General features: G+C 52.2%; 1 protein-coding gene across 1 annotated transcript in view; it reads left to right on the forward strand.

The window, feature by feature from the left end:
* The first annotated feature begins 418 nt into the window (after positions 1 to 418).
* RNF213 (ring finger protein 213) overlaps positions 419 to 17565 on the forward strand; it is a 43192-nt gene continuing 26045 nt past the window's right edge. The window contains exons 1-26 of the mRNA XM_066565811.1: positions 419 to 613; positions 1061 to 1214; positions 1371 to 1849; positions 2761 to 2942; positions 3542 to 3700; positions 3920 to 4113; positions 4288 to 4568; positions 5156 to 5415; positions 6038 to 6226; positions 6674 to 6884; positions 7534 to 7586; positions 7822 to 7975; positions 8454 to 8600; positions 9168 to 9266; positions 9916 to 10038; positions 10351 to 10531; positions 11087 to 11260; positions 11543 to 11701; positions 11994 to 12607; positions 12890 to 13055; positions 13599 to 13816; positions 14341 to 14481; positions 14595 to 14756; positions 15183 to 16317; positions 16775 to 16968; positions 17328 to 17480. Coding sequence (XP_066421908.1) covers positions 434 to 613; positions 1061 to 1214; positions 1371 to 1849; positions 2761 to 2942; positions 3542 to 3700; positions 3920 to 4113; positions 4288 to 4568; positions 5156 to 5415; positions 6038 to 6226; positions 6674 to 6884; positions 7534 to 7586; positions 7822 to 7975; positions 8454 to 8600; positions 9168 to 9266; positions 9916 to 10038; positions 10351 to 10531; positions 11087 to 11260; positions 11543 to 11701; positions 11994 to 12607; positions 12890 to 13055; positions 13599 to 13816; positions 14341 to 14481; positions 14595 to 14756; positions 15183 to 16317; positions 16775 to 16968; positions 17328 to 17480 — 6162 coding nt within the window. The 5' untranslated portion in view covers positions 419 to 433. The remainder of the gene's footprint in view (positions 614 to 1060; positions 1215 to 1370; positions 1850 to 2760; positions 2943 to 3541; positions 3701 to 3919; positions 4114 to 4287; positions 4569 to 5155; positions 5416 to 6037; positions 6227 to 6673; positions 6885 to 7533; positions 7587 to 7821; positions 7976 to 8453; positions 8601 to 9167; positions 9267 to 9915; positions 10039 to 10350; positions 10532 to 11086; positions 11261 to 11542; positions 11702 to 11993; positions 12608 to 12889; positions 13056 to 13598; positions 13817 to 14340; positions 14482 to 14594; positions 14757 to 15182; positions 16318 to 16774; positions 16969 to 17327; positions 17481 to 17565) is intronic.

The following is a 17565-nucleotide window of genomic DNA, read 5'->3' on the forward strand; positions in this document are numbered from 1 at the left end:
TGGCTGGGCATGGCTCAGAGGGTGGTGAGCAAGCACCCTGTGCACCACTTGGTCTGGATATTCCTTTATGGTTATTGTAATTTTCCTTTTCTTTTCTGTCCTATTTAACTGTGTGTATCTGAACCCAAAAGTTTTGCCTTTTTTCTGATTCTCTCCCCCATCCAGGGACTTGGAGTGACCTGGTCCAGTGTAAGGTGCCTCTGCCTGTGGCAGGGGTGGGACGAGATGAGCTTTAAAGTCCCTTCCAACCCAAACCATCCTGTGACCCTGCTGTGGGGTGGGTTTCCAGTTTAACAATTAATTTCCCTCCGTTGCAGAGAGAAGAGAGGTGCAGGTCCCTGCAGTCCCTGATGCAGAGGAAGAGGTGAAGGGAGAAGGTGCTGCTGGGCCTCCTTGCACCACTGAAACAGAGGAGACAGAGTGCGAGTCACTGATGGACAGAGCAAGAGCTCTGCCTGACACTGCAGGTGCATCTCCCAGCTCTGCTGAGACACAGAAGGAGGAAGAGGGATCCTCACTGCTGGGGGATGTCACAGCTCCAGAGAACCACACAGAGCCCTCGGCTCAGCGCGGGGCTGGCGACTCTGCTGAGGTGGCATCTCTGCTGAGGAAGGTGAGGATCCTGCTGGGGAGCAGCTGTGAGTTGTTGCTCTCTTGTGTGAAGTGAGGAGGCCAGGCTGCATCCCCCACATCCCTCTGGCCACGTCGGGGAGCTGCTGCCTGGCTTCCTCCAGGAGAAGCTCGCCGTGTTTGCTGACGCTGTGTGTGCGTGCGGAGCTGCGGTGCCGGGAGGGGGAACCACAAATTGCATGAGTCAGCTGAGACACTGCAGCGCTGCTCTGTGCTCCTGCTGAGCAAGTCTTGAATATTAAACCTACACAGCTCTCAAGAGTTATTTGCATTTCGCTGGCTGGTCTTGTCCCTCCTCTTCCTGATCATTCTCTGTTAGCCCTTACAGGAAGATGTCGGCACTTGCTGCAATGGAGGAGGTGACAAAGAGTTTCCCTTTGGCAATGAATAAACAGACATTGTGGTCTTTGTTTTTCTTTGTTTTTAATAGAAAGGGAAGAAGACTAAAGCACAGAAGTCCATCTCTGGGGAACAGGACTCTCTGCCTCCTCAAAGCACAGCACCAGCTCAAACCACAGAGTTGCCTGACACAGGTGTTGCTCCTCCAGAAATCCAACCCCCCGGCAGTGAGGGAGCAAACCCAGGTGCTGATGGACCTGCTGATGCCAGTGGAGACACACCTGGAGGCGACGGGGATTTGGGCAGTGAGGGAGCAAACCCAGGTGCTGATGGACCTGCTGATGCCAGTGGAGACACACCTGGAGGCGACGGGGATTTGGGCAGTGAGGGAGCAAACCCAGGTGCTGATGGACCTGCTGATGCCAGTGGAGACACACCTGGAGGCGACGGGGATTTGGCACACCTGGGGGAGGAAGCTGGCAGCCTGGGAGCAGAGAGGCTGAGCCCTGCAGAGCAGAGCAGCACAGCCGAGGGGGCTGCCCCAGCTCCCAGTGCCACAGCCCCGGGGGACAAGGTGGGGGATGGCACAGCCCCGGAGCACGGAGGAGCAGCCAGGGAGGATGTGGAAGGGGACAGTGGTGCCCCTGGCCAGCTGCCAGCAGCCACAGCAGGTCCCCAGCCCCGGGGCAGCAGCAAGGAGCGGCTGTCAGCAGGGCAGGGAGCCGGTCCCTCTGCCAAGGGAGCGGTCCCTGGCAGTCCCAGGCTGCCTCCTGCCAGGGGAGCCCCCCAAAGCAAGCCTGAGACCAAGACCTCCCCTGGAGCTCCGAGTCCACCGCCTGGGAAGGAGCCCAAGCAGAAAGGGACCAGTTCCACTGTCAAGGTGAGTGTGAGTGAGCTCTGGAGAGTGTTCAGTGGGCACAGCTTCCCTTTGCCAGTGTGACGTGCTTGTGCTGCCAGTGAGGCTGAGGAGCACCAGCCCAGGGATACAGGGGTGAATTGGGGCGGCTCTGATTTGAGTTCTGTTCTCCTGGGTGCCAGCTGTAGCCCAGCTCTCACTGAGAGGTTGCTCAGATGCCCCAGGACTGGGAGGTGTCTCTTCTCCAGCCAGCCATGCTCTCTGGAGAGCTCTGGGATCCCCTGGAATGAGGGCATTTTGTGCTTTGCTGGTGCCTGTGCTCTGCAGGCCTGATAAGCAGGAAGTTGCTGTGGTTTCTCTTTCACTTTCTTTATGCCCCATCCTTTGGGACCTGGGGCTCACTGAGCTGACTGTGTGGCAGTGTGTTTGGGTTGGGCTCCTCTTCCATCATGGGCTGTTTTCCTTAGCAGCTCCCTCAGTGAGGGATCAGTGTTTGCAGTGCTTCCAGGGGGATGAAGCTGGTGCTGCACCAGTGTTGGGGGGCAGGTGGGCAGTAGAGCAGAAAGTGCTGCACAGTTGGTGGATGATGTGGGCATCTTGACTCTGGTGGGCCAGAAGCCCTGGGAACATCAAACAGAAATGTAAGGGAGGAAACAAAAAGGAAGTTGGCATTGCTTAAAGGAAGTCATGCAAGACTGCAGGTGCAAGACTGTGGTTAAGCAGTATAGCTGAGAAACATGAATAATGTGGTTATTGCTCAGCAGTGAAAGGTTTTACCCAAGGCTGTAAGAGTATATAAATGGAGTTGCAGAAACAATAAATGGCTTCTTGCTTGCACCAGGAGCCCCATCTCTCAATCACCAACACACCAGGAGGAGATGCTGTGCTTCCAGGGGCTCCTGTTTCATTGGGCATTGTTTGTCTCCCTGTTGCAGAATGTAAACACAAAAGAGAAAAATCAGAGCCCAGGTGAGAAAATGCCCGACGTGAGTGAGAAGACAAATCTGAACCAAGGAGCCAAGGCTGCCAGGAAGGAGGGTGCTGTGGCTGCTGCAGACAGCCCCAAGAACAAAAAGGAGCAAAGGAATCAGAAACAGGTGGAAAATATTAAAGAAAGGTGAGAATAGCCCTGCTGCTCCCCAGCATTCTTCCCCAACAGGAGTTGCTGTGAGGAGGACTCAGGACTCCAGACTGAGGTGCTGGCATGGGGTCAGTACATACCTTGGACATGGGGAAATGGAATTGTCTTGAAACTGAGGTGAAGTGGTTGTGCAGGACAGAACCAGTGTTGAATGGGACCTCAGCACAGGTGATGTCCTGGGTGATGTGTTGAACCTGCTTGAGCAGCTGATGGACAGAAAAGAGATTATTCTCTTATTTCTTGCTCTAATGAGCACCATGTGCTGCGCCCACACAATGCTTCAGGTGAATAGTGAGAAGAGCTGTTTTGATGTTTTGCTTCATGTGTATGAGCTGGAAGGGGTGGAAAGTGTGACTCTGCTGGGCCAGAGCATCTCCTGCTGCCTTTAGGAGCCCATTTTTCCTTTTTGCACTGGGCTTTGCACTAGGCCTGCTCAAACATCGGTCTGAGTGAGCTGCTGCCAGAGTTTATGGGTCTTGCAGCCACTCAGCTGGTGGCTCGAGTCTGATTTGAGGTTTACAGTGAATTGTGCAATTGAAAAACGCTGACAGAATCCCTTCTATTCTTTCCTGCAGTTCTGTGAGCCGCACTGAGGGTGTTACAGTGTATTTCCATGCAATATTATCCAAAGACTTCAAGCTCAACCCCGAAACTGATAAAGTGTTCATCAGGGCCCACGGCATTCCTTCCTACGCCAACTGGAAGGACAACATCTGTGAGCTGAACTGCACCAGGTGAGTGTCCCCTGCTCTGGGTCCCTCTGGGGCCTCAGCCTCTGTGCCCACAGCTGGGAGTTGCAGCAAAGGGTTTCACAGTGGAGAAAACTGTTCTAAAGTGTTCTTGTGAAAGAACAGTCACCATTCCTATTAGAAATGGAGCAGTGCATGGAAAAGGAGGTCTGTAGATCACCTAACGTGTCCTTTGCCTGTCTCTGCTGTGTTTGTGTTTCCAAGGCATCTGGAAGAACATGGATACCTCATTGAAGGTGCTGTAACTCTCAGCAGAAAAATCCTGGATGAATACATTCCTTACAAGTACTGGGTGTCCTGTGGGAAGGGGGATTATGAGTTCATTTACAAGAAGTCAGAATCCAATCAACCCGTGAATCGCTGCTTGGTGATAAACAGCGCCCTTCTCAACAATGGAGGTGAGCTCTGCTGGCTGGGCTGCACCTTGGGGTGATCCCTGCTGTCCTGTGGCCCAGCATTCCTGCCAGGCAGCCCTGGCTGAAGCTCAGTGGGCTGCTGGGGCTATTGCTGAGGCAGCTGGAAGGGAAAAGGCACCTGATTGCAATGGTTGTTTCCCTGTGTTCCCGTTCCAGAGTGGCACCAGTACGATGACATTGTGTGTGCAAGGCCTTCCAAGTTAAAAAACATCTGGCAGATCCTTACTTTTGATAAAAACAAGGAAGTGGTGGAAGGGAAGAAAATAGCTGCCAATATTATGTTAGAAAGTATCTTCAGCATTCTTGGAACCTGGAGTCCTGACAATCTGAGGAATTTCTTTTGCCAGCTGAAGCAGTTCCATAACGTTGCAGGAGCCCAGCGGGTGTTTGATGGCAGTCCAATGCTGTGGAGAGAGTTAAACTTCAACACAGAGCAGGTAATCCCTTCTCTTGCACAGAGACAGAAAACATTCCATCACTGAACCAAACTTTCATTTTGCTGTTGACCTCGCTGGGTTAATTTTGCTTTTCCAGTCGAAGTTCAGGCACAGAAGCAGTGGGAATCCTTCTGGCGTGGCTGTCACTGACTGCCCTGGGGGCTTCAGTCAGCCTGTGCACCTCAGCGTGGTTCTGAGACCCCATGAGGGTCAGCAGCAGGGCTGTGACATAGTGACTTCGTGGGTTTTGTGTCTGGATATTGATTTCCTAAGCCTTGCCATGAAGTTTTGCTGCCAGTTGTTCTGTCACTAACAAATCTGCACTCATGTCTTGCTCCAAACCTGCCTGCTTTTTGGGAGAAGCTCCTGATCCTGTTCTAAGCAGTGATGCTAGTAGGGCTTCTGGAATCCAAAATTTCTTACTTGACATAATTAGGAATGTGACAGAAATGTCACATTGTCTTTTTTTGGTTGTTGGGGTTGCTCCTTCCTGTCCTGTGGCCTCGCTGGAACTGGCAGAAGACGTTGGCTTCAGAAGAGAAAGACTAATGCTGTGCTTGGTTTGTTTCTTCTCTTCTTTGTCCCAGGTGAATGATTTGCTGCTAAAATACATGAAGAAAATAGCTCTCCCTTTCCTTGCACCAGAAGCAGCTCCAGAGGACAGAATCATCCAAAGCAAGCTGGCTCTGGGGCTCACCATTGTTGTGATAGTTGAGAACTACTCATTCTCAGTGCCTAAAAGTGACCTGGCTGACCTGTGCAGCCTCTTGTGCTTGGATCAGGTGTCACCACAAGATGTACAGTCTGAGATTCATCACATCAAACAGGCTTTTGCAGGAGTTACCAAGTAAGTGCTCCATGTACCTTCTAACTGACCAGGCTGGTGTTGCTTTGATAAAACAACAGGAATGCAGCTCTCTACTGCCAGAGAACCAGAGAAAAAGCTGCATTTGAAGGCATCCTTGGAGGTCTCAATTCCAGCCTCCTGCTTGAAGCAGGGCTAACATTCAGGCAAGGCTGCAGTGCACCATTGCACGCTTTTTGGTTGGTTTCCCCTGGAGTGCCTGTCTGCCAGGTTGTAATCTGACTGCTTAGCTGGAGCTGGGTTTGGAGTTCTGCACTCACACAGCTGCAGCCGTTGCGTTTCTTCCTGGAATCCTTCTCTGTGTGGCTGTCACAGGGCTGGGGTGGCTCATGGGGAGACTGTAGCTAAAGGATTGGGTCTTCCCAGTGCTCCAGCAGCAGGGTCTGTGCAGAGAGATTCAGTGACATTGCAGCTCTGGGCCTTAAACCTGGACAGCTACACTCTGCAATGAAGAGTAGACAGAGCTGAAATAATGCCCAGAGGTTAATTAAAGGCACACAGGGAGATTGAAACGCAGCCTCCCACACCCCTAGGGTGTTCTCAAGGCTGGGATAAAGCTGTTCTTTCGCTCAGTGTGTTTGTTTTGTTTTCTTGTTTTATTTAGCTTGAAGGTCGACCTGACAAACTTGTGCCAGAGGTGCATTGAACATGACGTGGAGCAGTGGGTGTGGGTCCTTCCCCTTCTGCATTCCTTTGCTGCTCCCCTGCAGCAGGAGCACGGGCTGCTGGAGGAGGATGTCTGGGCAGGGCTGGAAGGGCTTCCATTTGCTGAAATCAGGAGGAAACAATATGGGTGAGTTTTCCAGAGTTCCCAGTTCCTCCCAGTGCACTCCTCATCTCTTTTATTGTTATTTTTTTTCCCCTCCCTCATTTTTAAAGAGTATGACATGTAGCATGTTTGGGGTGTTTGGGCACAGGCACGCTGGTGGCTCAGAGGTCACTGAGTCGTGGCGTGACCCCTCAAACACAACCCCCCAGTTCTGCCAACCAGGGAGCAGGTGGGAGCTAAAGCTGCTCCTCTTGTGTAGAGTCTGAGCAAGACCTGGAGTTTCTTTTCCCTGAGTGCTTGTGCTCAGTGCTTTGGTTCTGCTGTGCCACCCCAGGGCCCTGGGGACTCCCACTGATCTCAGCTGCAGGGACAAAAGCACAGGAATGAGGAGGAGGCTCCTGTGTGGGCTGCACCAGCTCAAGGCCTTTTGTTCCTTGGAATGCTGAAGGTTTTGTTTTGTCTTCCCTCCAGAAGGACCCTGCTGGCACAGATGAGAGAAAAGAAGCACCTGATGGAATTTGATGTGACTCTGGTCAAGTCCTGGCTCTGTGTGCTGCCCCTGGGGAGCCTGGCTGAGTTCATAAGAGACTTCTCCAGGGACCTCTTGGTTACTCTTCAAGGTGTTCTGTACAGGTTGGAGAACGTTGACCTCTCGTGGAGCAACTCTCAGGTTTGTCTTCTGGCAGCTTTACCCAGCTCTGGGATGAAGGCTCACACTGGGCTCCTGGCTGTCCTTGGGCAGAACTGAGCTCCACTGAGGGGACTGGGCTGGCAGCAGGACACAGCACAAAGAGCTTCAAACCCAGCTAAGAGCAAAAACAGCTGCTCTGAAGTCAGAGACTCCTCAGGGGGAGAGTTGGGGTTATCTGCAGCAAAAAGTGGTGTTGGCATTGATGAGGGGAGGGTGTTCTTAGCTGGATTTGCTCTTGGTTAGTGATGGCAAATATTTCATTCCTGACCTCCTCAGATGTGTACCTGAAACTGATTTTTGCACAGTAGGGTTGGGCAAGAGGCTGCTGGTTTGGGAGGTTTTCCTGCTGTTGTGAAAACTCTTGTATTTGTGTGAGGACAGCAGGAGGAGGACCTTGCAACTAATGACAGATTTGAGACCTCCAAATTGTAAGAAGTACAGGTTGGGTTTGTATATATATACAGCATATAAAAGCTGCCCAGGTATTGGCTCTGACATCCAGTAAATAAGTTCTGCTATTTTACAGTGTGTTTATAAAAATGTTGGAGAAGATGCAAAAGAATAGTGAGTTCCCTCTTCATCAGAAATCAGTCTGTACAATTTCTTCCATAGTTTCATATTTTTGTCTTTCCATTCTCAGGTAGAGGAGATTCTAAACACAGTGCTGAGTGCCTTGGATGAGCCCCCAGCCAGGTAAGTGCAATGCACCTCTGGGAGAGCATTGTCTGCCTCTGCACCAGGGCTGGTTGTGTGCCTTGAAATCCCTATGGAGAAAACAATCCTGGAGTTCTATCCCATTTTTTAAATCCAGCTGAGGGAGGCAGCTGCCACACAGTGTTGGATTTGGTGGGGTTTTTACTTTGTTTTTAATTTTTTATTTTTCCTTGGAGCAGAAAATTAACTCTACCTCTGTGTTGCTGCCCTGCAGAGCTCTGGGGGCTCCTTCTTGGCAGGGCTGCCTGTCCTGCTGCCTCAGGCTGCACGAGAGGCTCTGCAGGACTACCAGGAGAGTGAGCTCGTTCCTGATCCCTGCCACTGCTGCCACCCTGGTTGCCAGGGTTGCCCAGCTTCAGCCCCCAGCAGTGAGTACCAAGAACTCTTGGCTTGATACCAGCAAGGAACCCAGAAATGTCACAAGAGTGGCACAACACACTGGGTTTAGGTCAGACCCAGTCTCAGCTTGAAGAACTTCACACTCTAAGCAAGACTGATACTTTCAGACACGTGTGGAGTCATCTGATGAGTTTGGTTCTTATTGAAAATAAGCTCTGGAGCTCAGATTTGCTGTGCTAAGCTTTGTTTTAAGGTTGTTTTGTTTCCCCTTTAAACATTTGTTGTCTTTACTCCCTGGAACAAGCTTAAGCACAACCTGCCTGTAAGCACTGCACTTTCCCAGCCTCTCTGCTCATTATGGAAGCAGTGCTGGGTCTGTTGCTGGGCCCTTGTGTGTTCTGGATGTGTTTGGGCCTTCTCTTTAGAAATACTGATTTAAATCAGTTGTCCATTGCTGTCCTGCTTGAACTGTGTTTGTTTTGTTGTCTTCCCCTCTGTGTGGGGCAGGTTCCAGGGGATGCTGTGCAGGAAGTTCCAAAGCTGCTCAGTGGAGCTCTGAGGGAAGCTCGTGCCTGGTTCAGAAACGTTTTAAAGGAGAAATTACTGAAGGAGTACCTGGACCACGTGGCCTTCTCTTTGTTCTCTGAACTTCGGGTTTGTCATCTTCTGATAGCTACAGCAAAGCCCCTTTGTACTGACGTTTAGCCAGGGTCTTGAGTCTGCTGCTCTTTGCTGGGCTCTGCAGCTGTGGCTGGGTAAGGGATGGGGTGGGGATGGGCAGTTTTTGGAGCTCACCTCCATTCTGCTCATCCTTGGTGTTCCTGAAGGCATTGCTGGGGTGAGGAGCTGCCCCTTGGTGTTGTCCTGCTCCCAGTGTGTCCCGCTGGTTGTCCTCAGGCCTTCCAGCAGGCAAAGCTCAGAGCAGCCCTGCCAGTCTGAGCTGCTGCTCCCAGCCCTCCCTGGGACACTTTCCAGCAGCAGAGTGGAAGTGGCTCATCCAAAACTCTCCTTCAGCAGCTGACACATTTACACACTGTTTGGGCTTAAAAGCTGCCTTTTGCAGCTCTGGGAGTGTTCCTTTTCCTCAGGATGGAAACATCTGGAAGGGCTGCAGACTGTCTGAGGCGTGTGGGGCATCTCTTCTACATTGTTCTTTTCATTTCCTTTCTCTGTTAAATCTCAGCACTCAGTGGTTTGGGTTGGTGTGCTTGTCCCCTGCAGGCCTGGAATAAGTTTGTGACTATCAGCTTTCCAGACGAGCAGTTCACCCAGACGTGGAAGAACACTTTACTTGCAGATCTGAAGAAAAGAATCCAGCAGGTAGGGGGGACTCCAGGCAGCCTTGGCTGCTGTCCAGAGCAGATGCATGCAGTGGCTTGTGCTGAGCTTGGAGCAGGAGCACGTGCAAACACGGCGGCTTTGGCCATGACAATGCCCCACACTGTAACCTTGGTCAGTGGCCTGGCTGCAGGTCCTGGTGCTTCAGAGGAAGTCCACTTTCTGAACAATTGTCACCTCTGTGGTTTTAAGAACCAGTGAGTGCAAAGTAAACAGCCAGGGGCCCAGAAAAGCTAAGGTGGTGCCTCTCTTTTCATTCCTTGTGCCGTTCAGGCTCCCAGATGCACACCCAGCTGTGTTAGTCCCTTCCAAAGTAACCCTGTATATCTCCTCATCTCCTTCCTACAGCAGTTACACATTTCCTTAAGCCATTGATTTTCACAGTGAAATCAGGAAACAAAAATATTTTCTGCTGTGAGCTTGGCTTGGAGAGGTGGATGTTAAGTAATCACACACTTTAGATGGAAGTCATTAAAATCTTTTCCAAGCATTTATTTGTTTGATCTCTCCCCCAGGCCCTCAGAAATGGGCTGATGCTCAGGTTCCTTTTATTGTCTTGATAGCAGCACTGCTTCGAGCTGCCAGGAGAAACACTTTTGAGTTGATGAGAACTCTCTCTTTTGCCCTTCAGGAGCCTCCAGTGAACCAAATCTTGGTGTATTGTTGCCAGCATTCCCAAATCACACGGATGGACTCCTCCATCAGTTGGTGCTTCCATAACTGTGCTGTAGAGGCTGTGCCTGCAGCTTGCCAGGTATGGTGTGTGCCCAGGTAGGGGAAGGGAGGAGAAAGAAAAGTGGAATTCCCCAGCAATTCTGTTGCACAGGGATGTGCCTCGGGGTGGAAGGGGAAGGTGGATGTTGCTTGAGTTGCTGTGGATTGTTTGTTAAAGCAACAACAAAAAATATCAACAAGAAATCAGGAAATGAGGTCCATGAGGAATATTTGTAATGTGTTTCCACCGTGAGCTCTGGTGTCAGTTGTGTCACAGGGCTGGTTTGGAAGGCACAGACACAGTGGGACCCAGACTCTGACCCACCCCTGCCCTCTCTGTGTGTCCTGGCAGATGCAGAGCAATCTCCTGGAGCAGATCTCTGCCTACAACATGGGCCAGTTCAGCCAGCTCGTGTCTGCTGTCATTGTGAAGTCGTGGCCAGTCATGGCTGGGCAGTCTGAGGGCGATTTTGATACGATTCTGCACCACCTGCTCACGAGGCCTGACATCAAACATATCTTCAACTTTAATGGTAGGTCTGTAGTTGGGTTTTAGGAGGCCAGAGAAGCTTTCCTCTGCCTCACTGCTGCCACTGCACAGAACAGCAGAGGGAGCTTGTCCTGCTCTTGTTTTAGTCCCTATCTCAAAGCTTGAACTATTCAGCTTGGAGAGGGAGCTATTCAGGGTTGGAGAGGGAAGGCCAAGGAAGAGTGAGCCACTCTTTCTCTTGTGCTAATCCACTGTAGCTTCCTCAGGATTTGTGGACCATAACTTCTTTCTCTGAGATGTTCTCACAAGTTTTTGGCACACAAAAATGCCACAAAGAGTTGGCCAAGTGAACAGATCCAAATGGCTGTTGTTTGTCCCACAGGGTTTGAGTCTGGGCTCTCCATGGAGAGTTTCCACATTGCTGTCCTGAGATCCTGGCTTTGTTCAAAAAGACATGAGGGGGTTGGAGGGTGGTGTGAGTCCTCAGGCCCTTGGTAGGGGTTCAGTGGAAATGGAAGAACTCTGTGCCATGGCATGGAAGAGTTCCTCACTCTGCCTGTTTTTTTGGGAAACATGACATGCTTTGTGTCTGGAACAGGAACAAACAGAAACCTCCTGGACAAGCTGACAGAGGAAGCAAAGGATGTCATGGCCATAGCAGACTCTGTGCTTACGAGCGTCACCGACGACATCCACAGCGGCTGCATCCTCGTGAAACACCTGGAGGAGGTGTTCCAGCACCAGGAACAGTTCCTCTGCATCTGGGAGACAAGTAAGGGATGGCTTCAAAGGGGCTTGGTTGGCTGAGAGCATCACTGCAGTGATGCTGGCCTGCTCAGGAGGGGCTGGGAGTGTTCAGGGGGAGCTGCAGGGGTTGGGGATGCTCAGGAAGTGCTGCAGGAGTTTGGAGTGCTGTCCCTTGGCCTGGGCAGGAAGCTCCCAGCTCCAGTTTGTGTTGTCACTGCTGGGTTTGTGACTCTGCAGTTCCCAGCCTGAGTTGGGATGCAGGGCATGGGAAGTTCTGCTTTGTGACTACAGGTGAGTTTTCTTTCAGAGCACCAACAACGACCAAGTGAGGAAAAGGAGCTGCTCCAGAGAAGCCTGAAAGAGCTGCTGGCATTGAGGCATGAAGAAGTCACACAGCTCAGAAGAGAGGAAAAAGCAGTAGGAACCTTCCTGAGCATGTGCAGGAAGGTGCAGAAGACTGTGAGAGGTAGAGTCCTGGGGGAGCAGTCTGGAAGTGGCAACTCTAGAAAACAGCATTTTCCTTAAAAATCTCTTGGCTTTGGGAGCAGGTTTGATTCTACGCCCCAAAGTGAGGGTGAGGAGGGGTGGGGGAAGTAAAACCAGAGCACTGGGGGGGATCAGGTGGGTGCTCGTGCATCAAATGGCACTTGGAGGGGTCCACCTGCCTGGCAGCATTTTGTGGCTTGAGGGGTGGGATGAAGGGAGCTGGAACCAGCCTACACCACCTGATCTCCCTCTGGCCTGTCTCTGGCTCACAGTGAACGTTGGTGAAGTGGCACTTCAACACTCAAAAGATCTTCGCTCCAAAAGACTGAATCAAGTTGTGGTGCTGGGAAGGAGGCCCCTGCAGGCCTTCTACAGCCTGAGCCCAGAGCTGAAAGAGTTTGTCCACAAAATGCACTCTTTCAAGGACAGCCTGATCTTCCAGCAGTTCTGGGAGGAAGCAGCACAGAAGGCAGGAGAGGAGTATGCGTGTGACAGTCCAGAGGAGGAGGAGGATGAGGAGGAGGACGAGGAGAAGATTGCTCCTGAGCTGGACCTTGATGAGGTTTTGAACAGCATGATCCGCCCTTGCTTTGACAGCTATGCCATGCTGTATGATGATCTCAGATCAGGAAGTCTCACACTTTCTGCAGTGGATAGAATTTTCCAGGAATTCACAAATCATCCTGAAGATCTCAGGGTGGAGCTGGACACCATCTGTGGCCTTCGGCCTGCGGAGGACAGAGGCTGGGTTGACCAGCGAGTCCAGCAGATCCAGCAGTACCATGAAATGCATTTAACCTTTGATGCTGCCAAGATCATTGACCATGTCAAAGAGAGTTTAGGCCTCTCTGGTGACTTCAGTGTCCTGGAAAACTTGTTGCATATAGTAAGTATCCCTGACTTTGGCTTTGTACTGTCAAAGTGCTGACTAAATTTGAACCTTCCCACAAGTCTACCCCAGTTTGTCAAGAGCCATTCCTTGAAGCAAAATGCTTATTTGAGGTAAAAATCAGATGTTCGAAGTGCTTTTGTGTAGTCATTCCTTAAATGGATGATGGTACTGCTCTGTTGGGGTGGGGCTTTGCAGAGGGCTTTCCTTTCCCTGCTGCAGAACCAGTGGCATTCCCAATTCCAGACTCAGCGTGTGTTTGCACTGCTTGCTTTCCAGACAGAAAAGCTTGAATCCTCCAAGACCCAGAAGCTGGATTCCATCAGCCCTGAGCTTGTGCAAGCCAAGAAGCTGCTGCAGGGGATCACTGTGCCCCGCCGTGGCTGTCTGAAGGAGCTGGCCCAGCAGAGGGAGTTTGTCAGCTGGGTCAGAGAGGCGCTGAAAGGTGTGTGCTGCTCACCCAGGAATCAGACAGTACTAGAAGGGATGGCAAATTGTGTGGGGGCAGAAGGAACACTGAACCCCTGACCTATCTGCTTTGTGCAGCTTCTGGTGTTGAGTTACATCTCTGATGGGTTTTGGTGTGGAACGTGCTATGAGGACGCTTTAAATGTGCCCATGCACAGGGACCACCCTGCTGGGAGCTGGGCTGGGCCTGGAGGGCTTCAGCAGCTGCTGCTGCTCAGTTCAGACCCATTGTTTCAGGGGATGGAGCTGTGTGTCTGCCAGCTGAGCTGTCTGACCTGCACAGCCACTCTCACCTGAACACACCCCCCAGGCACTGCTCCCATCCTGGCTGGGGATCTGGGGGCCTGTGGGGATCCATGGGTGGATGGATGGATGGCCAGGGAGGGCTGATGGGGAGAGGGCAGTTACCCAGGAGCTGCTGCTCAAAGCGCTCTCCCTGCATTTCCTGTAGAGGGTGGTGACGAGGGCTGGTGTCCCAGCTGCCTCACATGGTGCTCACTGCTGTGTTGCCTCATTTCAGACATCAATGAGCTGAAGGTGTTTGTGGACCTGGCCTCCATCTCGGCGGGGGAGAACGACATGGACGTGGACCGCGTGGCGTGTTTCCACAGCACCGTGCACGGCTACTCCTCCCTGCTCTACGAGCTGCGCCACGACTCGGGCTTCGAGGACTTCATGCGCTGCTTGCAGAAGCTGTGGCGAGCCCTGGACAGCGATGAGACCCTCCCTGAGAAGCTGGTGAGTTCTGGAGCGGGGCCTCTGCGTCCTCCTGCCTCTCTGCCTTCCAGGAGGGGTTGGAAGTTGGGCTGCACTGGCCGAATGGAGCCTGTGTGGGGACATCACCGCTGCTCTTGTTATTGGAGGAAAAACAGCTGATGTTCCTGTGGCACAAGAATTCACTGCAGCAGCTGTAGCTGGTGTCTCTCCAGGGCACCATGAGGCTTTCCAGCGTGATGTGGTGTGGCTTGGCTTGTGAAAGTTGGGTGGGGAGGAGGGGAGACAAATGCCTGGGACCTCTTACCCTGTTGCAGCAAGGTAAGAGGTAGCAAGAGGTGTTGGAGCACTGTGGGCTCTGTTCAGCCTCCCATGGAGTGGGTAAGGAAGAGCTGTGTGGAAAGAGCAGGCTGAAACCAGTACTCATTCCTTTCTTCCTTCTCCATCACGAAACTCTCGTGCCAGCCCAAGCTGTTTGTCCTGGTCAGGTGTAAGCAGAGATCAGATTTCAGAGCGGTCGGGCAGTGCAGTGTCTCCTCTCCCCACAGCGTGCCTCGGCTCAGCACCTGGAGTGGCTGAGGACAGTGAAGGAGAGCCACGGCTCCGTGGAGCTGTCCTCGCTGTCCCTGGCAGCTGCCATCAACAGCAGAGGGGTCTATGTGCTGAGGGCACCGGCTGATGGCCAGAAGGTGAGGCTGAGGTCACTCAGCTCCCTCTGCCCCTCCTGCCTCGGGGCTGCTGCCCTGGCCTCGGGCAGAGCTCAGCCCCAGCCACGCTGACAGCTCCTTCCTGCTCTTGGCAGGTCTCCCTGGACACTGTCCTGCGCTTCACCCTCCCGGGGAGCTCGGGGGACACCGAGGCCTCCTGGAAGTACTCGCTGGCAGAGCTCCGCGAGCTGCAGAACAAACTCATGCTCATGTCGACCAAGGGAGAGCAAGGCCTGGAGGTGGAGAGGTTCTCTGAGGTCAGATTCCAGACCCAGGGGGTTACTGGTGTTGGGGCCAGGGCTGGATTTTCCCTCGAGTATAGACTTTTAGGGCTGTGGTTGACAGTGGAGTTGCTGGGGGTGGTGGTCACAGGCACGTGGGTGTTCCTGCCTTTGGTTCCTTGCTAAGGTGGAACTAAGCTGGAGACAGAGCAGTGAACTGCTGGCCTTATCCTCTGGCTGCGCTGGGGGTTGTCCTGGCTGGCAGCATCACTGTAATTTTGTAGCAAGCTGGGAGTTTCCTGGGGATGCTGCTGTTAAAAAGTCACAGAGAGTCTGTGGCTGCTGTGCAAGGCCTGACACACCTTGGGGCCAAAGGCTTTCTCTTTGTTGAGTGTCTTTCCAGTGGTTTCGTGGCTGAAACTTGTAAATCAGCTTGTTTCTCTCTCCTCTGTCCTCACACAGGTCTTTTCCAATGTCCAGAGACTTGCCCAGGCCTTTATAGACCTGTACTCAGCTGGGAACATGCTTTTCCGCTCCTGGCTTGCCCAGGTGTATTGTTCACCCCACAAAGAATCCTGTGTTTTTATAGACTTCTCCCTGGGCCCCATCCCAGTGCTGGAAGGGCAAGGGGATATGGCATCTGTGCTCCCAGCCCTCTGCAAGACTATGGAGAGCTTCCTGGAGAGCTGGAAAAGCTTCATGAATGCCAAGAGATGTGAGCATTTCTACCTGAACTACTACAGCGCGGAGCAGCTGGTGTTCCTGTGCTCAGAGCTGGGCAGGGGCAGCCCCAGCCAGGCTGCCCTCATGATGCTCTCCTTCCTCAACCCCCACTGCACCGAGCAGGATGTCCTCACAGCCCTCGGGAGCCCTCCCAGCTCAGGCCAGGCTGTTTCTGACTTCCAAGTGCTGCTGGATGGGGAGGGAGACCTGAGCGCGCGGCTGGAGCGCATCTGGGAGTGCTACATGAGCAACATGGGCTCCTTCCTCCCCAGCTGCCTGGACATGGACACGCTGGGCGTGTGGCTGAAGAACCTGGCCAGCAGGGGCAGGGAACGTGTCACCAGAGACTTCCCTCAGGACCTGCTCTGCGTGGGCCAGCCCAACCTCATCAGCTGCCCTCGCTCCGAGGTGCTCAGCTCTGCCCTGGCCATTTACATGAACAGCCCCGAGCAGCCCCTTCCCACCTTTGATGAGGTGCTGCTGTGCACGCCCCAGACCAGCGCAGAGCAGGTGGGGCTGTTCCTGCGCAGGTGCCTCATCCCCTGCCGGGGGGGGAACAAGATCTACACCATGCTCTACGCCGATGAGCTGAGCTACGACGTCAGCAAGAGGGCAGAGGAGCTGTTCCAGCACCTGCAGTGCTACAACAGCTCCTACAGGCTCATCATCCTGTGCAACTGCGAGGGGGAGAACAGCTACCTGCCCTCTGCCTTCAGCCACTACAAGGTGCACATGATTCCCCAGAGGTCACGAGCAGAGATCCAGCAGTACCTGCAGCGCCACTTCCGAGTGCCTCGGCCCTCTGACTCGGCTGCAGCCGTGTTCAAGGAGCACATGTGTGTTGGGATTGTGTCTTCCAAAAGAGCTGGCATGGGTAAGATGGCAGGTGCAGAGTGGGCTCTGCTGAGAGCTCAAAAACAGAATGGGGTTCACCTCATCAGGTTTTGTGTCAAGATTTAAGTACCTTGGTCAAAAAGAGCAATTCAGACTGGTCAGTGCAGGGAGGTGAAAGCTGGAAGTCGCCTTGTCCCATGGTTTGACTTTAGAAACGAGCACAAAATAGAATAGATTCAAGTCCTAATAAAGAGTAAAGCTTCTCTCAGGCAGTGGAAGGAAAACAAACTTTATGGATAACAAGAGCCATGTGTTGGATTCCAGGCTCCAGCTGCTCAAACCAGATTTAGACTTTCTTCTGGGAATGCCTTTTAGGAAGCTCCAGATATTTTAGGGCATGGGGTACTTAAACATTTTATTTCCTTCTGTCTGTTATGGTCTAATTGTGATGTATCTGGTATTTGTGGCTTTAATTCTTGTGGTGTTTTTAATAACAGGGAAATCTCTGTATGTGAAGAGGCTTCATGAGAGACTGCAAGAAGAGCAACCTGACTGTACAGAACTTCTGAAAACCATCAGACTGATTGAACCAGAAGTGGATGAAGATAAAGTGCTAAAATCTCTCCTGCCTTTTCTGAAGAAAGAACACCAGACAAAGCCCATGATATTCCATTTTGATATCACCTCCTCAGTGAGTACATCCCTCCCTCTCACAGCTGCCTTGTCCTACAGGTCCTGTGTGGACCCTTGCAGGAACCTTCTTTAAAGCTCTTGTTTCTCAACCAGCCATTTCCCTAGCATGTGTTCTCTCATTATTGTGTAAGTAACACAAATACCATTTAGGTGATTGAACTCTGGAGCAGTTGCCCAGAGACACTGTAGTGTCTCTGCCTTGGAGACATTAAAAACCTGACTGAATGTGGCCCTGGGCAGCCTGTTCTAGCTGGGCCTGCTTTGAGGAGAGAGCCTCCCCACCCTCAACTGTTCTGTGATTCTGTGAAGTTGTGATGGATAAATAAAGAAGTGCTTTGCTATCTCTTCTTGTGACAGGTGCAGCACGGAATTCCAGAGTTTCTCTTCAAGCTGTTGGTTTTGCAGTACCTGACAGATAATAATGGCAATATGTGGCTACGGCAGAAGTGTCATCTGTACATCATTGAAATCCTGGAGGTGTCCCCAGTGCCAAAGACAGCAGCCAGACCTGTACGTACCAGCAATTCTCCTTTTCTGGGGATTTCTCAGTCGCTTTGCACGTGTTTGTGCATAGCTGTGGTGAGCTGTAGAGACT

This window comes from Molothrus aeneus, chromosome 26, assembly GCF_037042795.1.
Source record: "Molothrus aeneus isolate 106 chromosome 26, BPBGC_Maene_1.0, whole genome shotgun sequence".
In the NCBI taxonomy this organism is placed as follows: Eukaryota; Metazoa; Chordata; class Aves; order Passeriformes; family Icteridae; genus Molothrus; species Molothrus aeneus.